The sequence below is a fragment of the Macrotis lagotis genome, chromosome 1 (assembly GCF_037893015.1).
Source record: "Macrotis lagotis isolate mMagLag1 chromosome 1, bilby.v1.9.chrom.fasta, whole genome shotgun sequence".
NCBI lineage: Eukaryota > Metazoa > Chordata > Mammalia > Peramelemorphia > Peramelidae > Macrotis > Macrotis lagotis.
The window spans coordinates 721781607-721799754 of record NC_133658.1 but is presented as its reverse complement, the minus strand read 5'-3'; the positions used below and the strand labels follow the sequence as shown (position 1 = coordinate 721799754).

Sequence of the window (18148 nt, the reverse complement as noted above, 5' to 3'; positions counted from 1 at the left end):
ACTGAGGATTTTTGAGGATTTTTAAGAATTTGCCTTTCACTTACCTCTTAAAGTCACTTCTTTTCCTACTGTAAAAAGCTAGGGCCACCTCTCTCCTGACCCCCGGTTCAAATTGAAAGGAGAGAGGTAGAAAGAAATTTCCTAAACCATTTTTTTACTGCCAACTAATTAATGAATGTAGAATCTCAAAGTTGCTTTGTGCCCTGTACTCTGATCAGAATTATTATATACATTTATAAACCATTCTCCCAAAGTGATCAAAAGATATATTTATAACTTTCAAAATAGAAATGAGAATTATAGAAATAATAAACATGCTTATTAACATCTATTGTTTCTGAAATGAACAGACAAATTAAACTTACTTAAAATAGCTATTACACGATTCATTGTAAGGTGTTTGTGAGAAAAAAAGAGAAAAAACAAAGTATGCTAAAAAAGAGAAAAATAAAGGTGGAAGGAACTAAAAAAAGAGAGAAAGGAGAAAGAAGGAAAGGATTCTTTTCACACAATACATTCAATTTCCATCTATGTTCACCATGGATGCGAATGTAAAGCCTATATCAGATTGCCTTTTGTTGGGAGGAGGAGGGGAGAAAGGGAGGTAGAAAAAATATAAAACTCAAAACCTTGCTAAAAAATGATTGGAAGAAACTACCATTGTGTGTAATTGGAAAACAAATAAAATATTTATATAATAATAAAAAGAAAGAAAGGAGGAAAGGAATAAAAGAATGAGAGAAGGGAATAAAGAAGAAGCAGAGGGAGGAAATAAAAGCAATAGAATGAAAAAAAGAGTGAAGGAGAGAATGACATAGTGAGACAAAAGAAGAAAGAGAATGAAGAAGGGAGAGAGAATAAAAGGAGGGAATATGGGGAAAGGAGGGAATGAAGGAAAGAGCAAATGTGTAGGAAGGCAGGAGGGAAGAAAATGTCTGAAATACAAGTTTTTCAGAACCCTTAGTCATTTGAATGTATTTTATAATTACAGTCATTCCTTTCAAACTTGGCAGGAGAACTTTTAGAGATGATTCAACAAAACATAGGTAAAGTAGGATGATTTTAAGCTCTAGTTTCAACCCTTTGACCCTTTTTTATATTATTCAAATTTAAATGTACTAATAGTATTTGAGCACAGTTATAAGTCATTCTTACATGTAACAGAACAAACTGTTGGGTATGATTGATCATTTCTGTGACTGATTTGCAATCATGTAAAAAAAGGCATGATAAAAGTGAGAACCTGGATTAATAATGAAGATTTTTGAAGGGACAGCTAACAAAATTTAGTAACTTCTTGCAGATGGGCAATGGAAGAGAGAAAACAGTAAAATATGACTACAGTTTGGACCTATGAGAATGATGGTGACAATGATGGAAATGAGAGATTTGAAAAGGAATTGTTGAGATGTAAAAATGAGTTCAGTGTTGAGGCATTAAATTTGAAATAACAGTGGGACATCCAAAGAAAGATGTCCTATAGGTCACTGAAGATATGGTTATAGGTTCATAAATTTAGAATAGGAAGGGATTTCAGTGGTCATTTCGTCCAACTCTCTCACTTATAGATAAGGAAACTGAAGCCCAATAAGTTAAATTACCCGCTCTATGAGATATTGGTACTAAATTGCAGAGTCAGGGTTTGAACTCAGATCTTCTAATTCCAATCCTGTGTTCTTACCACTGTTCTCAGCTGACTCAGTCTTGACTAGAAATATAGATTTGAGAATCATCTTCTTATCAGACACTACTATAGTTTATCTGGCTTTCACTTGTTTCTGTTCTTCAATGGATACATGACTCATTAGCACTTCTCTACCCCATTCCCCTGTAAGTGGTACAGATCATAAGTTATTCATGTGTTCCCATCCTGTGTCATTCTATGTGACACCTTCCTTTAAATTCTCCATAGAAGCACTATAACCATCAAAATGTGTAGAAGGATATCCTACACATCTCTCAGTATTTCATGAGTTCCACTTCAATATTTGGTCTGTTTTCATTACTGCTCAAAAAGGTATGAGAATTTTTTTATTTGTTTGTGGAGGGAGAAAGGAAAGAGAGTAGGCAGAGATTAAATCCCAAACAATCATCAAATTTAAAAGGTATTTGCCTTTATATCCTCTAGCCTAGGTCCCCAACACTTTATCACCCTATCATCTTCTACCCTCAAATCATTTTTTTAAGATTTTTTTCCCCCAAGGCAATGGGTTTAAGTGGCTTGCCCAAGGCCACAGGGCTAGGCAATTATTAAGTGTCTGAGGTCTGATTTGAACCCAGGTACTCCTGACTCCAAGGCTGGTGCTCTATCCACTGTGCAACCTAGCCGCCCCCTTCAAATCATTTCTATCAAATTCCTGGCCACTGAGTATTTAAAAAAACACAGATTTTTATCATCTTTCTCTTTCCTTAAGAAATAGGGGGTGAGGGGCAGCTAGGTGGTACAGTGGATAGAGCACCGGCCCTGGAGTCAGGAGTACCTGAGTCCAAATCCAGCCTCAGACACTTCATAATTACCTAGCCGTGTGGCCTTGGGCAAGCCACTTAACCCCATTGCCTTGCAAAACAAACAAACAATTAAAAAAAGAATTAGGGGGAGTGAAGAAATTTATAGGATATTTTTGTTATATATTTGAAAAGGATACAAGTTAGGCACAGTAGATTAGCAGTTTCATGTGCAATTATATTTTTGTTGTACTATTATAGAAATGCTTGTTTTATTCCACAAATTAAAATTAATAATAAAAAAGAATTTACAATTGCTTACCAGGAGGTAAGCCTGTAGAACAAAGTTTCCACTTTTTTAGACATTTATGGCTCTCTGTAATCTTTCAAATATTATTTCCAAATAAACTTTTTTACTTAGCTTTACTATTCTCCTTGTTCCTCAAACACGTCATGTTGATTCTTGATTTTAAAGTATATTGATGAAATTACCTACATGTAATTTCTCTTTTGTCCTTTCTCTACTTTTCCAAATGTTTCATCTATTCTTTGGGGGTGTAGGCCCAATTTACCTCTTTCCTTAGACCCCTCTCCTTTTCTGGGCTCTTCTATCACTTATTATCTATATTATTTATTTAATCACATTCTATCAAAATGTCTCCTTATCGCCTAGCATAGTTTTTTTGCATAAAAGAAGCACTCTCTAAATATTTGCTGATTGACAAAGAAAAAGTTAAACCAAGTGATTCTTGTAGAAATAGTTAATTCTTGTTGATTTCATTATTCTAATTTTTTTATCTTGTAGGAAAAAGGAGGAATCAGATTCTTTCATGTTTTAATAAGCTATGCTTTGATTTAGATATATAAAGTATAGAGACAATATCTCATAATAGAATTGGCCTTGCAGTTAAAAAACCTGGATTTAAGAGTTACCTCTAAAATAGACTAGGACACTAGGTATATATATATTTTCCTGCCAGTTGAGTCACTTAACTTTTCAGTACCCCATATAGCTCTTAAAGATTGTAAATTAGCAGGAAGCTACCAATCTACAACATTGCAGGGGTTTCTGCAAAAGGGAATTTCCACCCTGAAGAAATTGCTAGTGTGATCCAAAGAAGAAATTAAGTATTCTTTATGAACTAAAATTTACTTTATTAGTGAGGAAATAATAGATCTTTGAGGATGGGTATAGCATCATATTTGAGAGGACTCAAAAACAACTTGATGGTTGGTACTCTGGTGAACCCTGAAATCAGATCTATGGTACTATCTATGGTACTATATCACTATGTGACACAATGGTTTCTCTGGGTTTTAGTCAGAAAGACCAAGATTTTGGAATTGATTCTTAAACCAATTGAAACTTCTTAAGTCTTTTGAGCCCAGTTTAAAATTAATTCTTATCTGTTGAGGAACCTGAAGACACACTCTTACAGCAATGAGATCTTACTCTTAGGACTATGCACTAGGACACAGCCTATTTCATTCTTATACCAGTAACACCCTGGGGTCCAGTTATTGCTAAGATACTCAAGCATCTGACTTCCCTACCTGTAGAGTTCATTGGCAGCCGTAATATGAACATATGATGACTAATAATTAACTGGTAAATGAGAATTTCAAGCTTTTTTCTCTTGGATTCCTCAGCTGCCTGAAAACTGGATTTAAACTCTGATCTTCAAAAGTCAGGCAATAACAGATGGCTAGCTGATTCTAACAACACATGGTAGGTAGCAAAAACAGTCAGCAATTGTTGGACTGACAATTAATATTGCTGTAAGGATACTATCCTTGGTGCTGAGAAAAGCACATTTTATCACTAAAGTCATCCAAAAACAAAATGAAGTTATTTTGTACCAAACCTGTGATTTCATTGGCATTGAGATCTTCTAGCCAGGAAATCCTTTTCACTAAAGCAGATTGACATCTGCTTTACTACAATTTATAGTCTTAAAGAGTTGCTTGGAGTACAGAGAACCTAACTTGCTCATCCAAGGTCACAGAATGAATCAGAGTTTGGACTTCCTAACTACAACTATTTATGTCACTATTCTGCCACTTGTTGTAAGTGAAATATATAAATCTCTCTTAATTGGGAATTCAGATAAATATTTGTATTTCCCTAAACATTATCCTTGAAAACAAATATTTTTTTAATTAAATGGAAAAATGCTTGAGGGAGAATAAGGTTAATTTTTTTTTTTTGGTAAGGCAGTGAGGTCAAGTGACTTGCTCAAAGTCACACAGTTAGGTAATTATTATATGTCTGAGAGCAGATTTGAACTCAGGTCCTGACTCCAGGGCTGATGCTCTATCCACTGCACTGTCTAGCTGCCCCCTAGAATAAGGTTAAATTTTGAATAAAAACTATCATCAACCAAATATAAATAATGGATCTAATATAACTGTAAAATAAAACATTCAAGAATATTAATTTTTCAACTTATACAAACCCACATGGAATTTTTCTAAAAGCACTAAATTAGTTATGTGTCAAATCCCTTGTCAATTTTTTTTTCATTTTTATCTAAAGGCCAATTCCATTAGCCAGAAATCTTAGGCATTTCTAAAAAAAAAAATTCTAAATTCTTCAAATGCTGGAATAATACAAATATCATAGGGTAATAGATTAGAAATCTTTCATTTCAATCCCTCATTTTACAGTTAAGGAAACCAAGGCCAGAGAGATACAACGATATCTCCAAGGACACAGTAACAGTGAATGGCAGATTAGAGATTTGAATAAAAGCCTTCTGACTTGAGATGAAGCATTTTTTTCTGCCATACCACACTATCTACTCTTTGTTTCAAAAGGGAAAGCTCAAAGAATATGAATATAGTAGCCAGTTTAGAAAATTTCACAAGTAAAAAGAGTAAATGACACTTAAAATTGAACTAAATTAAATGAAAATTAAAACCAAAAAATAAAATTAAGCTAAAAAGGAGATGCCTTGAAAAATAGGATGCCACAGAATTTTAAAGAGTGACTATGCATAAAAGGGCATTATTATCTTGAAGACTGAATTAATGTGAACCATTTGCATTCTTGACAGGAGAGCTTATTCTATGACATGAATATAATATGTGTATGTATTTATATGTATATAAGTTAGTGTGAAAACAGAATTCACTGAAATACACACATTCTGATTCATTTTATTAGAAGTTATAATTATATAAATTATAGTAACTGGCTCCAGCCTAGTGGGATTATGCAGTTCAAATATTTCTGCTCATTTTATGCACTGACCACAGATTTGATACATATGTACACCTAGCATATTTGATGTATCTGAATTCAATAGAAGAACATTATTTTGTTTATTGGTGGAATTCAATCATTTAAATTACAAGAGAGAAAGAATAATTGCATCAACTAGGTGATGAAACCATTAAAATAAAAGACTTTTAGTCATGATATCAATATTAAGGAATAAGAAACATTCTAAGAAAATTCTTTAATAGAACCTGATTTCCTTTCAATTAAGTACTTTAATAAATGTTGATTGATATACATGCATGCATATACATACATACATATATAGCTAGATCTCAGTATGAATAAGAAATCCCTTAAAGTGATCATTTGCATTAGAATTCCTACTCCTTGAAGTTATACTTTTGTGAAATATGGTAATTGATTCTAGCCAATGGAATTATGTAGTGAAAATTCAAATAATGGCATAATTCTTCAGGGAATTTCTTATTCACTCTAACTAGGATCAAACTGTATGATGTTTGTTCTTCATTTTCGAAGAAGACCATGACATTAAGAAGGTGATGCCATGGCAAGCATGTGAACTGAATCTGAATGAGGGGGAGCTATGTTAAGTCACCAGCCTTTCTTTCTCCCTCAGAGCCATTTGGATCCAGCGGCCAGATATGGATCAGGATGAATGAAGATAGCCCCCATGCAAGGCAATCAGGATTAAGTGACTTGTTCAAGGTTAAACAATAGTAAGTATCAAATGAATAGAGCAATAAAGCAACAATCCTGGAGTCAGGAGGATCTGAGGATCTAATTGCTTATGAAAATAAATATATTTGCACAAATAGTGTATGTGTGTGTGTGTGTTGTGTGTGTGTGTGTATACTTAATTGAAAAGAAACTCCTGTTATACTGAAAAATTTTCCTAAGGTTTTTTTTCCCATTCATTAAGTTTGGTATCATGGTTAAGTTTGTTTTTACTTTGATGGATTCCTATCTAGATGGCTTTCAACTCTTTTTCTCTGTTTCAGTTTAATGATTAAGAGAATTCAATTCTTGTCTTTATTAACAATGGTCAAGATTTTGGATTAAATGAATAAAATAAGCACAATAATGTTCTACGAGTTTAGATACATCAAATATGATAGGAGTACATATGTATTAAATCTGCTGTGCCAATGCATTTAAAATGAGGGACAGAAACAGTTCATAAACTATAAAAGAGAACACCTGGAGGAAAGAATTTTGTCTATGTAGCAGATGAAAAATGTCTTGTCTTCTGTAGGAGGTGAATTTCCTTCTCCTTTGTACCTACCTTTACTAATTCCATGACAAGATACAGCTCAGTTGGCACATCCATCTCCTCAATCAGCAGGACAATATTGGGGTGCTTCACTCTTCTCAAGATAGAGACCTCATTCTGGATCATGTGCTCCTGTCAAAAGGAAAAATCATCTCCCTGAATACATAAGAAAAATGTTTTTTCCTTTGGGAGGATGAAGGGAAACAGGTTTCAGATATCATAGCAATCTATAAAATATTGAAAAATGTCCTAAGTCTCATACATTGTAGAAACCATTAGAGCAAATATTTCCCCAAAAATCATCTGACAAAGGAATAAACCAAAAGAAGGAAAGAAAAAGAAAAAAAGTAATAGGAAACAGGACTAATATTCAAATATTTACAGCAATTTTAATAACTTTATTTATAATGTAGTCTAATATTATAACTATAGACACATGTAGTAGCTCACCAAATTTAAATGCTATCATATCCTACAAATTATGTTTTTATTTTGGATGTGAACTTTTACAAGCATTTTGTTCTACTGAAAAAATAACTTTTCATAAGTATATGTATACATATGTAGTTGAATAGTAGTTGAATACAGAGATATAGCACTTACTTTGCCTCGACATTTGCTTTTCTTGATGATTTTCAGAGCATATTCTCTAGCAGTTGACCTGCAAGGGGGAAATATAGATATGGATATATATATATATATATATATATATATATATATATATACACACACACACACACACACATATATATATATATATATATATATATATATATCAGTCAATCCACAGGCATTTACTGAGCTATTATTAGGTTCCAGGCCTGTGCTAGCATTGAGTATATGTATATGTAGTTATGAATGTACTTAAATGAAAAGCAAATTCAGATGAATTAAACAATCTTCCAAAAATGTTGATTTCTTATTCCTTAAATTTGATGTCATACTTAAAAGTTTTACTTTGTTACTTGGACAGATTTTTAATCTCAATGTCATGGTTACTTTCTCCATTGAGAAAGTATTCAACCCATATATTAGATTTCTCAATGTGTTTGATCTTGTTCTCTATCAATAAATCTTCTTTAGATGGTTTATCCAATGTCCCAGAATATTTTTTTAAAAGGGATCTTAACGTTTTGCTTTAAAAAGGAAAAAAAATGCAAGTTTTCTAACCAATGAAGAGACTAATGAGAATTAGACAGTTCGATCCAGTTGAAAAGAACATGGAGTTTGGTGTTGGGAAGATTTGATCTCAAGAAGTGATTTTGTCATCTCTTGTTCAGTTGTTTTGTTATATCTGAGTTCTTGACTCCATTTGGGGTTTTCTTGGCAGAGATACTAGAATGCTTTGCTACTTCCTTCTCCAGCACATTTTACAAATGAAGAGCCAGAGACAATCAGTGTCAGTGTTTGTCAATCAGTGACTTGCCTAAGGTCATAAGATTGGTATGTGTCTAAGGTTAAATTTGAACTCAGATCTTCCTGAATCCAGGCCTAGTGCTCTATCAATTGTACCACCTAGCTGCTTGTAATAACTTCACCTGTAGAACCATCTAAGAGTCACTTCTTTGAATTCTCTAGATGGCAATTGTTTCTTTCTTCCTTTTACATGCAATCCTAGCTACTATTTAAACTTTGAAGAATTCACAATAAACTGGTTCCAATCCAAAGTCAGACCTTTTGACCATTTATCATGTGATTTTTTTAAAAGAAATCTTCAATCCTCAGTGACAATAAGGAAGGCTGAACAACCCTGTTACTATTAAACGGAGGCTCCAAGGGAGAAATTACTTCAACCAGGGAGACCAACATGTATAATATGAAAGAAATTCTACCTTTTCACCTAAGAATTCAGTGTTTTCATGAGATATTATCTCATTTTATTTTCATCATTTCCCTAAGGAAGTAAGGGGTTATATTACTATTTTTTTTAAAAAAAGGATTATTTGTGGTTTGAATTATATGCTTCATTTTTGTTTTGTTTTGGTGAGGAATGGTGAATGAATGAGTGATTTCTGTCAGGGCAACTGAGACAAAAGGGATATAGGATCTTAAAGTGATCAATCAGTCCTTATTCATTATCTCACTTTGCAGAAAGGCAAGGGAAGTGATGATTGAAACTTAAAGTCTTGCCCAGAGTTACAAAGTAGCAGTTAAAATTAGGATTTGCTACCCCTGGGCTTTTGCCCTTTGGCAGAACACAGTAAGAAGTCCTGTCATTTCCCTGGTAGCTGAAGTAGGTAGGGTTTAGTCATCATATAATACTTTAAATAGCTTTTACCTTCAGAAGTTAAGTGCTCCATCCACAGGTTAGCAATTAGAAAATCCACTGAATCATTAAGCATAAAAGCTGCTTTCTTATCACAATACCCAATGTGTATTTAATCATCATAATAAATGACTAGTTCACAAATTTGATTTCCATTATAATTCTAATTTTGCTGATGAAGGTATAAATATTTAAGAACCTAGAAAGCCTAATGCTTTTTTAAACTAATAAAAAGCTAATCAGATTCAGTCCGACATACCATTTAGAGATAAGCTGGAAACCTTCACTAATTTAACAAAGAAATCCATTTTACCAGAAAAATCTTCAAAATCTTTTTCTTTCTTTAACTCTAAGGGTTAAACTTAGATTTCTTATAATCTTATTACAAGAAAAATTGGCTTGTTAATAGGGAAGATGATGAAACAAAAATCTTAGGAATCTTTATATTCTACTTCAATGGAATTCCTGCAGGCACTCAGGAAATAATTTAACTGAGGTATATCACTCTAATGTGTATATTATGCAATATATTTTCTGAATTAAAAAAATCCCTTGGATGTTATACATTTGGCAGCAGAGGGCTGTGATTCTGATGAGCCAGCGTCATCTTTTAACTTGAGGTTTTCCTTCAGTTAGGGAGAGATATAGAATTGTGTGTTCAGGTAATTTGTTAGCCCATCATTGTTCCATCTCCCTCTTTTCAGTAATGACAATGACAAACATCAGGGGTAAAAACTGAACAAAACCATATTTTGTGCCAAACTCTGATTACTTTAAATCAATCCAAAAATCAATCTAAGCTGAATTTTTTTTCCTAGCTCCTTTTATTTAAACATTTCCCAATTACATTTTACTCTGGTTGGAACTACACTAGGGAATTTCCCTTAATACCATTCACACAACTAAAAAATGATAGAGTCAGAGCTCAAACTTAGCTATTCAGTCTCCAAGTTCGGTTCTTTAAATATTAAGGATAACTTGCAAAAAGGAAGAGTTGTAAGATACATTATTAAGTCATGTCTGTCAGGAAAAGGAAGTGAGTCAGTCCTAAGGTGAAAATGAGAACTATCAGATAAACTAAGTGGTACACTGGTTTCTCAGAGATTCTAAAAAGTGGAAGTGCTGCAGCAAGTTGAGAAGGTATTTCATAGAAGAAGATTTATTATAAAATGAATAAGAATGAAATAAGATGAGAAATGTGAAAAAATTACCATTGGCATAAGCAGAGGAAGCTGATGAAATTATGAATCCATCAAAGTACCAAAATTTAACATCAAGTGGATTATAAAGAAGCCTTAAATATTTTTATAGTGTATATACAATGCTATAATTCCAATCTTCCTTGAAGTCCCAGCCTCAAACGCCCAGCTTTGACGAAATTTTTTTCAAATCTACCTAAATCAAAATTGATCTCTTTCCTACTCTAAATTCTTATGTACTTGTTTCTGTCTATTAGAGGAACATACCATATTCTCTATTAATCTATAGCTATTTGTGTATAAATATTATCTTCCCTATTCATTTAGAAGATATTTTAGGGGAGACCAAGTTTGATTTATCTTTGTATTTCCATGGAAATAAAAATCCTTTGAATTGCATGGAATTACAAGAGATTACAACTAGACTTCTGGTTTATGTTGTTGCTGTGATAACTCCTTCAACTTGCTAGCAAGAGGGTCCATAAGATCCAAAGATATTGAATCATGTAACCAAAGTCAAAACTAGAAAAATAAACATCACTCTTCTCTCTGCCTCCTTCTCCCACCTCTGGTATGATGGATGGATGCCTATGTGGTGGACTTGAAGAAATGAGCAACTGTTGTTCAGTATAGTAGTAGGAATATTTATTGGTGAAATAGTGGATACCATGGATCATGAAAGATCAGAAGAAGCAAATGATTTCTGTTATGAAGTACCATCTAAGATGGTTAAATGCAGTTAGTTGGCAAAACTAGGTTTTTTTAATTAGTTTTTTTTGCCAGGCAAATAGGGTTAAGTAGCTTACCCAAGGGCACACAGCTAGGTAATTATTAAGTGTCTGAGGCCAGATTTGAACTCAGGTACTCCTGACTCCAGGGCCAGTGCTCTATCCACTGTGCCACCTAGCTGCCCCTAAAACTAGTTTTTTTAAAAAGGAAAATTCAACTTATTTCAGTGAAGGCAAATAAACCTAGTGAACACAAGAAGATCCACTGTTTGGGTCAAAAGCTTTGATGTAGAAATTCATCTTTGAGGGAGGGACCTGTTGTTTTGGTCCAGAACTGTTATTCCATGCAATTCAACTTGCTCAGCATGGGTATGTGTCACATTCAGATCATCCAGATTTCAAGACTGGGCTTCAGTTCATTATGCTACACTACTTCTCTTAACAGCATGGAAAGAGTGAATAAGCCATACTAGTAAAATAAAACCTTTAAGTGAGAGTATAACCTCCTCAAGGGCAGAGACCATTTCATTTTGTCTTTAGATCCCGCAGAGTCCAGCACAATGCCTGGAGCAAAGTATTTAATATTTGCTTTCTGATTAAGCAAAATTAAAAGATACAACAATGCAAGATGGAGTTGGTGCTGAAATGGATATAGGATTCATAAACTCTACTCACAGGGCATCTATTGATACAGGGTCATGGAAAGTCAGGATTGAGGTATCAATACAAAGGAATGTCAAGAAGTAAACACTTCTTCATTCTCCTGATACAGGGAGAATGTTTTCTGTCTTTCTGGATTAGGTACTAAGAACTGGAGAAAGAAATGTTAAGAAAAATCCCATACAGAGACCTGAAGAGTTGGATGTGACAGAAGGACTGAAGCTCCTAAGAAGGCACCCTGGAGAGCACCTTCAGGCCCAAGTAGGTTCCTGAAGATTTCTGGTCACAATATGTTGTCTTACCTATTCCATCATAGATGAGAAGGACCTTGAAGCTACAGGCTTTTGATATTCATTTTTGAAAGTAGAGAATCTAAAAGTTTTTTGCATCCTTCATAAACTTGATCCAAAATCAAGTGGTGTGTCTTCTTCATTAGCTTTTTAAAAGTTGTGCACCAGTTTATCAGTTATTAATTGCAAGGAGACAATTGCTTTCATTAATAAAAATATTCATTCTTTAAAGAAGGGTTATAATGTACCTACATGTAATGAATTCCACTCATCAATTCCTACCTCACTTTCCTTTTTCTTTAGAAAATATAAAAAGATGGCATGCTAGGTGTAGAATACACAACACAGGCCCTTTCATTCTTCCAAGGCTGGAACAAACCCCACTGGAACAAAATGGTATGTGAATCAGAGAAGTTGCTAAAGAAATGAGTGGCTACAATACAAACTAGGGTGTAATAATGACATCCAAATCCAAAGAGTTTAAGAGAAATTCTGAATGAAGGTCTGTAATTGATAGAATGATAAAACCTGAATAACAAGGAGTTATTAACCTGACCAAGCATTTTGGAAGAATAACAAAAAAGTCATTATGATAGATAATGCAGCAATTAAGCATTAGCTTTACAGCCAGAGGGTCACAAATTAGGATTTGCAAATCAGTGAAGAATATGAAAATTTACTATGAAATTGAGAAATGGGTTGGAAATTCCAAGTATTAAGAGAAAAAAAAGGCATGCCAATGAAAAAGGAAACATGTGTTTAACTTTGGAGAAATTTTCCTATGCTTAAGTATGACCTGATGTGTAAAAGGACAGGCACACTTTTTTTGAGAAGTTCATTTCAAACACTGAGATATTTAGAGATAGATAAGGTTTTAAGCAAATTCTCCCTTGAGGGCATGTTGAGTCTTGGGAGATTTGGGAGTGGGAGGCAAGAAAAAGGCTTTATCCTGAAGGGGTTTTTAATAACCCACTGTTTCTTGAGTTGTTATTTAATAAATGACCAGTTTCTTTTTCAGATCTCACGGGATAACTTTGACCTGGGGTTCCAAAAGCCAAGGCAAAGATAATCTTTGGAAAGTTTCTCTGAAACAGGGCTGTGATACATAGGAAGAAGCTACAAATGAAAATCAGAAATTAATGGTTTGAAAGAAGACAAGTTCATACTACTAGTAATAGCTCTTTAGAGAGTACTTTAATGTTTGTAAAGGGTTCTACACAAGTTATCTCATTTGCTCCCCTCAACAATTCTGTTAAGTAGGTACTACTACTGTCCCCAGTTTTCAAATGAGGAAACCAAGGCTGAAAAACTTAAGTAATTTCCCACAGTCATACAGTTCGTAAGTGTTTGAGGCAGGATTTAAATTCAGTTATTCCAGCTTCCAAGTTCAACACTCCTGCCACTATGCTACTTTTAGGGGAAGGAATAATCTAGAAATTAAGAAAACTGTATTCTAGGTCTCTAGTCCAAAGTAAAAGATATTTAGTCAAAAGAAGTGAATATCTTCTTTTGAATGGGAGTGTGAAGTGCCTTTTTCTTCCCTCCCCTACCCAGAGGGGATCTGGGATAAAGGTGTTGATGATGATATTTGTCCTTCATTTTCAGAGAAGATCATGACATGAAGGAGGAAATGCCATGACATGGATATGAATTGGATTTGAGTGAGGGGATGCTGTGCTAAGTTACCAGTCTCATTTTCTCCTTTGGAGCTAACTGGGTCCAGTGCCAGATATGAATCAGTATGACTGGAAATGGCCCTGGATGCAAAGCAATCAGTACCCAAAATCATACAGCAAGTAAGTGTTTAAACTCAGGACCTCCTGATTCCAGAGCTGGTGCTCTATCTACTGTGCCACCTAATTGCCTGGTCTAGAATGAACAAATGATGGCATGTATCCTCAGGAAGGCTGATGGATTTCTATTTGACTCAGTGAAAAACGTGTTTTCCCTTGCATAGAAAAGTTTAATAAATTTCTTGAATCAAACTACATTATTATCAGGTGTAACCACCTATAAGGAGGAGCACTAATGACCTGCTGTGTCCCTCCACCTATTGTCTCTCTTTCATGAATTTTGATTCTTTTGTACTGTGGGTGTGACATCTGGTAGCAATCAGGCATATGGGAAGGAATATGGAACACTAAATCAGGGATGATGCTATCGATGATGATGCCAGTAACATTTGAATGGTACTTTAGGTTTTACAAAATGCTTTCTATTCCATCTCATTTACTCTTTATAATAACTTTGTGAAATATATATCATTACCCCCTTCTTCAGACTCAGTTAACTGACTTGTCCAAGGTCACACAGCTTGTAAATGGCAGAGTTGAAATTCAAATGTATGTCTTCTGACTACAGTATCAATGATTTTTATAATATGCTATACTATGTCCTTATCTTTTAAGTATTAAATCTTTCCTTGTCTAGTTGGTAATTTATTTCTTTTTATTATCATAGTCAAACATATTTTCTATTTCTAGTGGAATGAACTAGGAAATAAATGTATCTTTTTACTTTTTGAGCTTAGCTCTCCCTATATCACCTGGACTGTACCTTCTCATGGGCAATTCCAACATTTACTATCATAAAAACTTCAGTTTAACCTATTTTGCCATCTTGGTTGGTTGGTTGGGTGTTTGTTTGGGAACTGGTGACCTGCTCTTCCTAGGGGCTAATAATATTGGTGCAGACCTAGAATGAACACCCAATTAGCTTAAATCTTATTTTAGCTCAGAACCCCCCCCCCCCGCCAAATCAAGGCATATATCTACCAGTGTAGAAATAGGGATTACAGGTGTGTGCCACCACACCCAGTTTTCAGGTTTTTCAAGGACAATTCTCAAAGATAAAGCACACCATATTAGGTAAAACAAATTACATATAGGAATGTCATGACCCACATAAAGATAAGCTACATAGAAAGATCAGTTTTTAGAAGTCCAATGTCTTCTAAACCGAACCAAACAAAATTTTTTAATGAGATGAATGTCTGGCTGTTGTACTGATTTCAGAAGAAAATGAAAACATTTAATTTATAAATTGTCTCAAGTCATCTATGTTTTTCAATGCTGTTATTACACAGGTTTTTCCCTCCCTTTTTAAAAAAAAACATCTGGCATTGAGACATTGACTTATTCCATATGTTCCACAGTCTGCAAATCAATCTATAGTCTTGGAAAACACAACCCCCAAAGCTTTTTTCTGCAGTTAGAAGCAAATAATCCTCCTCACCTTTCTATACACTCCTTCACCACAGCAAAATTTCCATCGCCTATTGTCCTCCCGACTTTATATCTTTCCGCTATTGTGGCTGGAACCTGGAAGCCTTCGTCCAACACTTCTGAAAGAATCATTAGTACATTTTTATTGGGAGGAAAGGAAACCCAGATGTGGTCCAGAACAGGCAGTTAGGATAGGCATCGAAGAGACTGGAACCTATTCAGAACCAACGTTTCAGACTGCATAGTGAAGTCCTACTGCTTGACATTGCATATATTTAATAGGTTTTGCTAAGATAAATGCTAAAATAAAAGGAAATGAATGTTTGGGTTTTAGTCTTTGCTACATTATTGTAAAATGCACTCTTTAAAAATGGGCAATTCAGATGATCTTTTTCCTATCTGCTAGTAACTAATGTTTATAAGTGCCTACTGTGTGCAGGAACTGACTTGCTAAGAGACATACATGAGAAGGAAATGGAAGCTTTCATTGGATTTGAGCCTTGTGAGTCACTGAATACACAAAGGAGATGGGTACTACTCTGGCATTTACTTGACTACATTTTGAAATTGAGACGGACATAAAATGTACTGATCCCCTCTCTCACCCACACCTCAATATCAATAAGCAGATTTTAAGCAAATGTCAACCTGCAAAGCAGATGTTCAGGTATAATAGCAGTATCTATTTTTCTTGAGAACCAAAGAGCTCCGTAGTTTCAAATATTTTAGTGCCTATTAATGTACTATTTTCTTTTTGGCTTGAAAAACCATATGGAATAATAGTTTACAAATGTCTAATAATATTTTTAACATTAAAGGCCATAAACTTAAACAAACCACGTTTGGACCATATAAAGGCTTGCATATCCTTTAACATCCTTGGATGTAAAAATCCTTTTAAAGGTATGGCTCTTGAATTCATACTCTTGAAAGTCATCCTTCAGATTGTCCATGGAGTCCAAATCTTTGATTGCATCCAATTTTCATGCAAAAATGTGATGGCTTGTTGGTTGGGGCCTAAATGTGTTTTTCTTTTGTGCTCTGATCATTTACTGAGGTTAAAATGACTTCTCAGGTTAATAACACATGCAGCAAAAGAGTCTATGCCTCCCTCTCTTCTCAGCTCCCTCCTATCGAGGGAGTAACATTTGTGTTGGGTTTTGCTTTGTTGTTGTTGGAGGGATCTGGAGATGGGAACTCATAAACATCATATGTCTTCTCCAGACTTCCCCATTCCAGATTTGCTACCCTGCTAAAAAGCTTCTGGGAATGGCCTCTGTAACTACAACTCTGGGGTATAAAAATCCTGAAGTACTTAGAAATACAGATGATCTGATGCTATTGCTTTCTGATCACTTCAGATAGTATTGGCCAACAAATAACAAAAAAAATCTTCTGAATGGTTTTTATGCTAAGGAAGTGTTTCTTTGGAGGCCGGTGCTCCTTGTTTCCCCTATGCCCTTACAGACGTTACAATTCTGCACCTGAAGTTGCTCAGAGGCAAAAGGACCTAAAAGATTCTGGATTGGTTTTAGATTTGATCAGATAATTCCTATCCACTGAAAGATAGATGGAAGCAGTATTGTTTGGTTTGTCCCAGAATTCTATATAAGCTCATTGTAGAGCAGACTCAAATCTTTAGACAGGCTACCCCAGAATTTACCTCTCATGCTTGATTTTCTAAGTTTCCCTCTATATATCATGTCAGACAATGAAGCACATTAGGCATAGAATGTGAAGTCTGTACCTAGAACTTCTAGGGGAAAAAACCCAAGAATCTTTTTGTGTTCCTTTGAGGTCTTTGTGCTCAGCATGATCCATAAAGTAAATGCTTAGGTATTTTATGTAAATCTTGGCCACTGAGATTCACTTTTATTACATATGATATTGAAAAATATAAATTGATTACTTTTGGTAAACTGAATATTTGTAAAGGAACTAAGGAAAGTTGTTGCTGAACAGCAATATCATCATCATCATCACATCAAGATAATGAATATTTTGAACTGGACCTATAATTTCATTCCCACTCCTCTGATGGGAGTGGGGAAACTCACTTTCCCATAGCAGATCATCACTTGCTTTATCTCTTAAAATCTTACAGAGTTTCCTGGAACATTTAAAGGTTAATAGAAATATGCTAAATAACTTGTCTTGAGTCACTGTGACTTCTTTGTGTTAGAGGCAAATCTTAAAATAATCTTATTTTATGATAATATTCAACCAAGTATATTGTGTTTTATTCCATTTTTATTTTTTCCTTGTCTGTCTTTTATAAAAATCTCTCTCTGTTCATTCAGTGGATTGTGAATTGAGGCTACAGCTTTCAACTTCTGAATCTTAGGTCTAGTGGTCTTCGTACCACAGTATGAAAAAATTCTATAAGAGAAAAAAACTATTTTGTGAAACTATTAGTTATCCTCTAATTTACCTTTTCCTTTGTAGGTAAATCCTGCCTATTGAAAGTATTCTAATGGTTAAACTCAAACATTATTCAAAGTGAATGTGGATTTGTAAAGTTTAAAGGTGCAAATTAAACTATAGATATCTTTATTTTACTTCCTAACAAAAATATCAATTTATCCTATCCTTGTTTAGAATAATTTTACTCTAGTCTTATAATTCTCTGGTGAGCAAAGAAATAATGCTCTCCTAATATAAAGTGAATTCAATCTGTCCTTTATAAAGTTTGAACCTTCTATCCTGGCATCAAGTTAAAATACATGCTTCACCTTCTCCAGGTCCATCATTTTCATCCATGGAACTGCACACTTTGGTGGATGCTAGTGAGGTAGAGGAGCCACCATGTTGAGAGCTCTGGA

General features: G+C 34.4%; 1 protein-coding gene across 2 annotated transcripts in view; it reads right to left on the bottom strand.

The window, feature by feature from the left end:
• The window catches only part of DCLK1 (doublecortin like kinase 1), a 398985-nt gene that overhangs the window by 57601 nt on the left and 323236 nt on the right, over nucleotides 1-18148 (bottom strand). The window contains exons 7-10 of one of the 2 annotated variants that reach the window (XM_074216029.1): nucleotides 18059-18143; nucleotides 15337-15445; nucleotides 7563-7620; nucleotides 6972-7091 (exon numbers count right to left, since the gene is read on the bottom strand). In XM_074216029.1, the coding sequence (XP_074072130.1) occupies nucleotides 6972-7091; nucleotides 7563-7620; nucleotides 15337-15445; nucleotides 18059-18143 (372 nt within the window). The remainder of the gene's footprint in view (nucleotides 1-6971; nucleotides 7092-7562; nucleotides 7621-15336; nucleotides 15446-18058; nucleotides 18144-18148) is intronic. The other variant, XM_074216030.1, reaches the window with a different exon arrangement.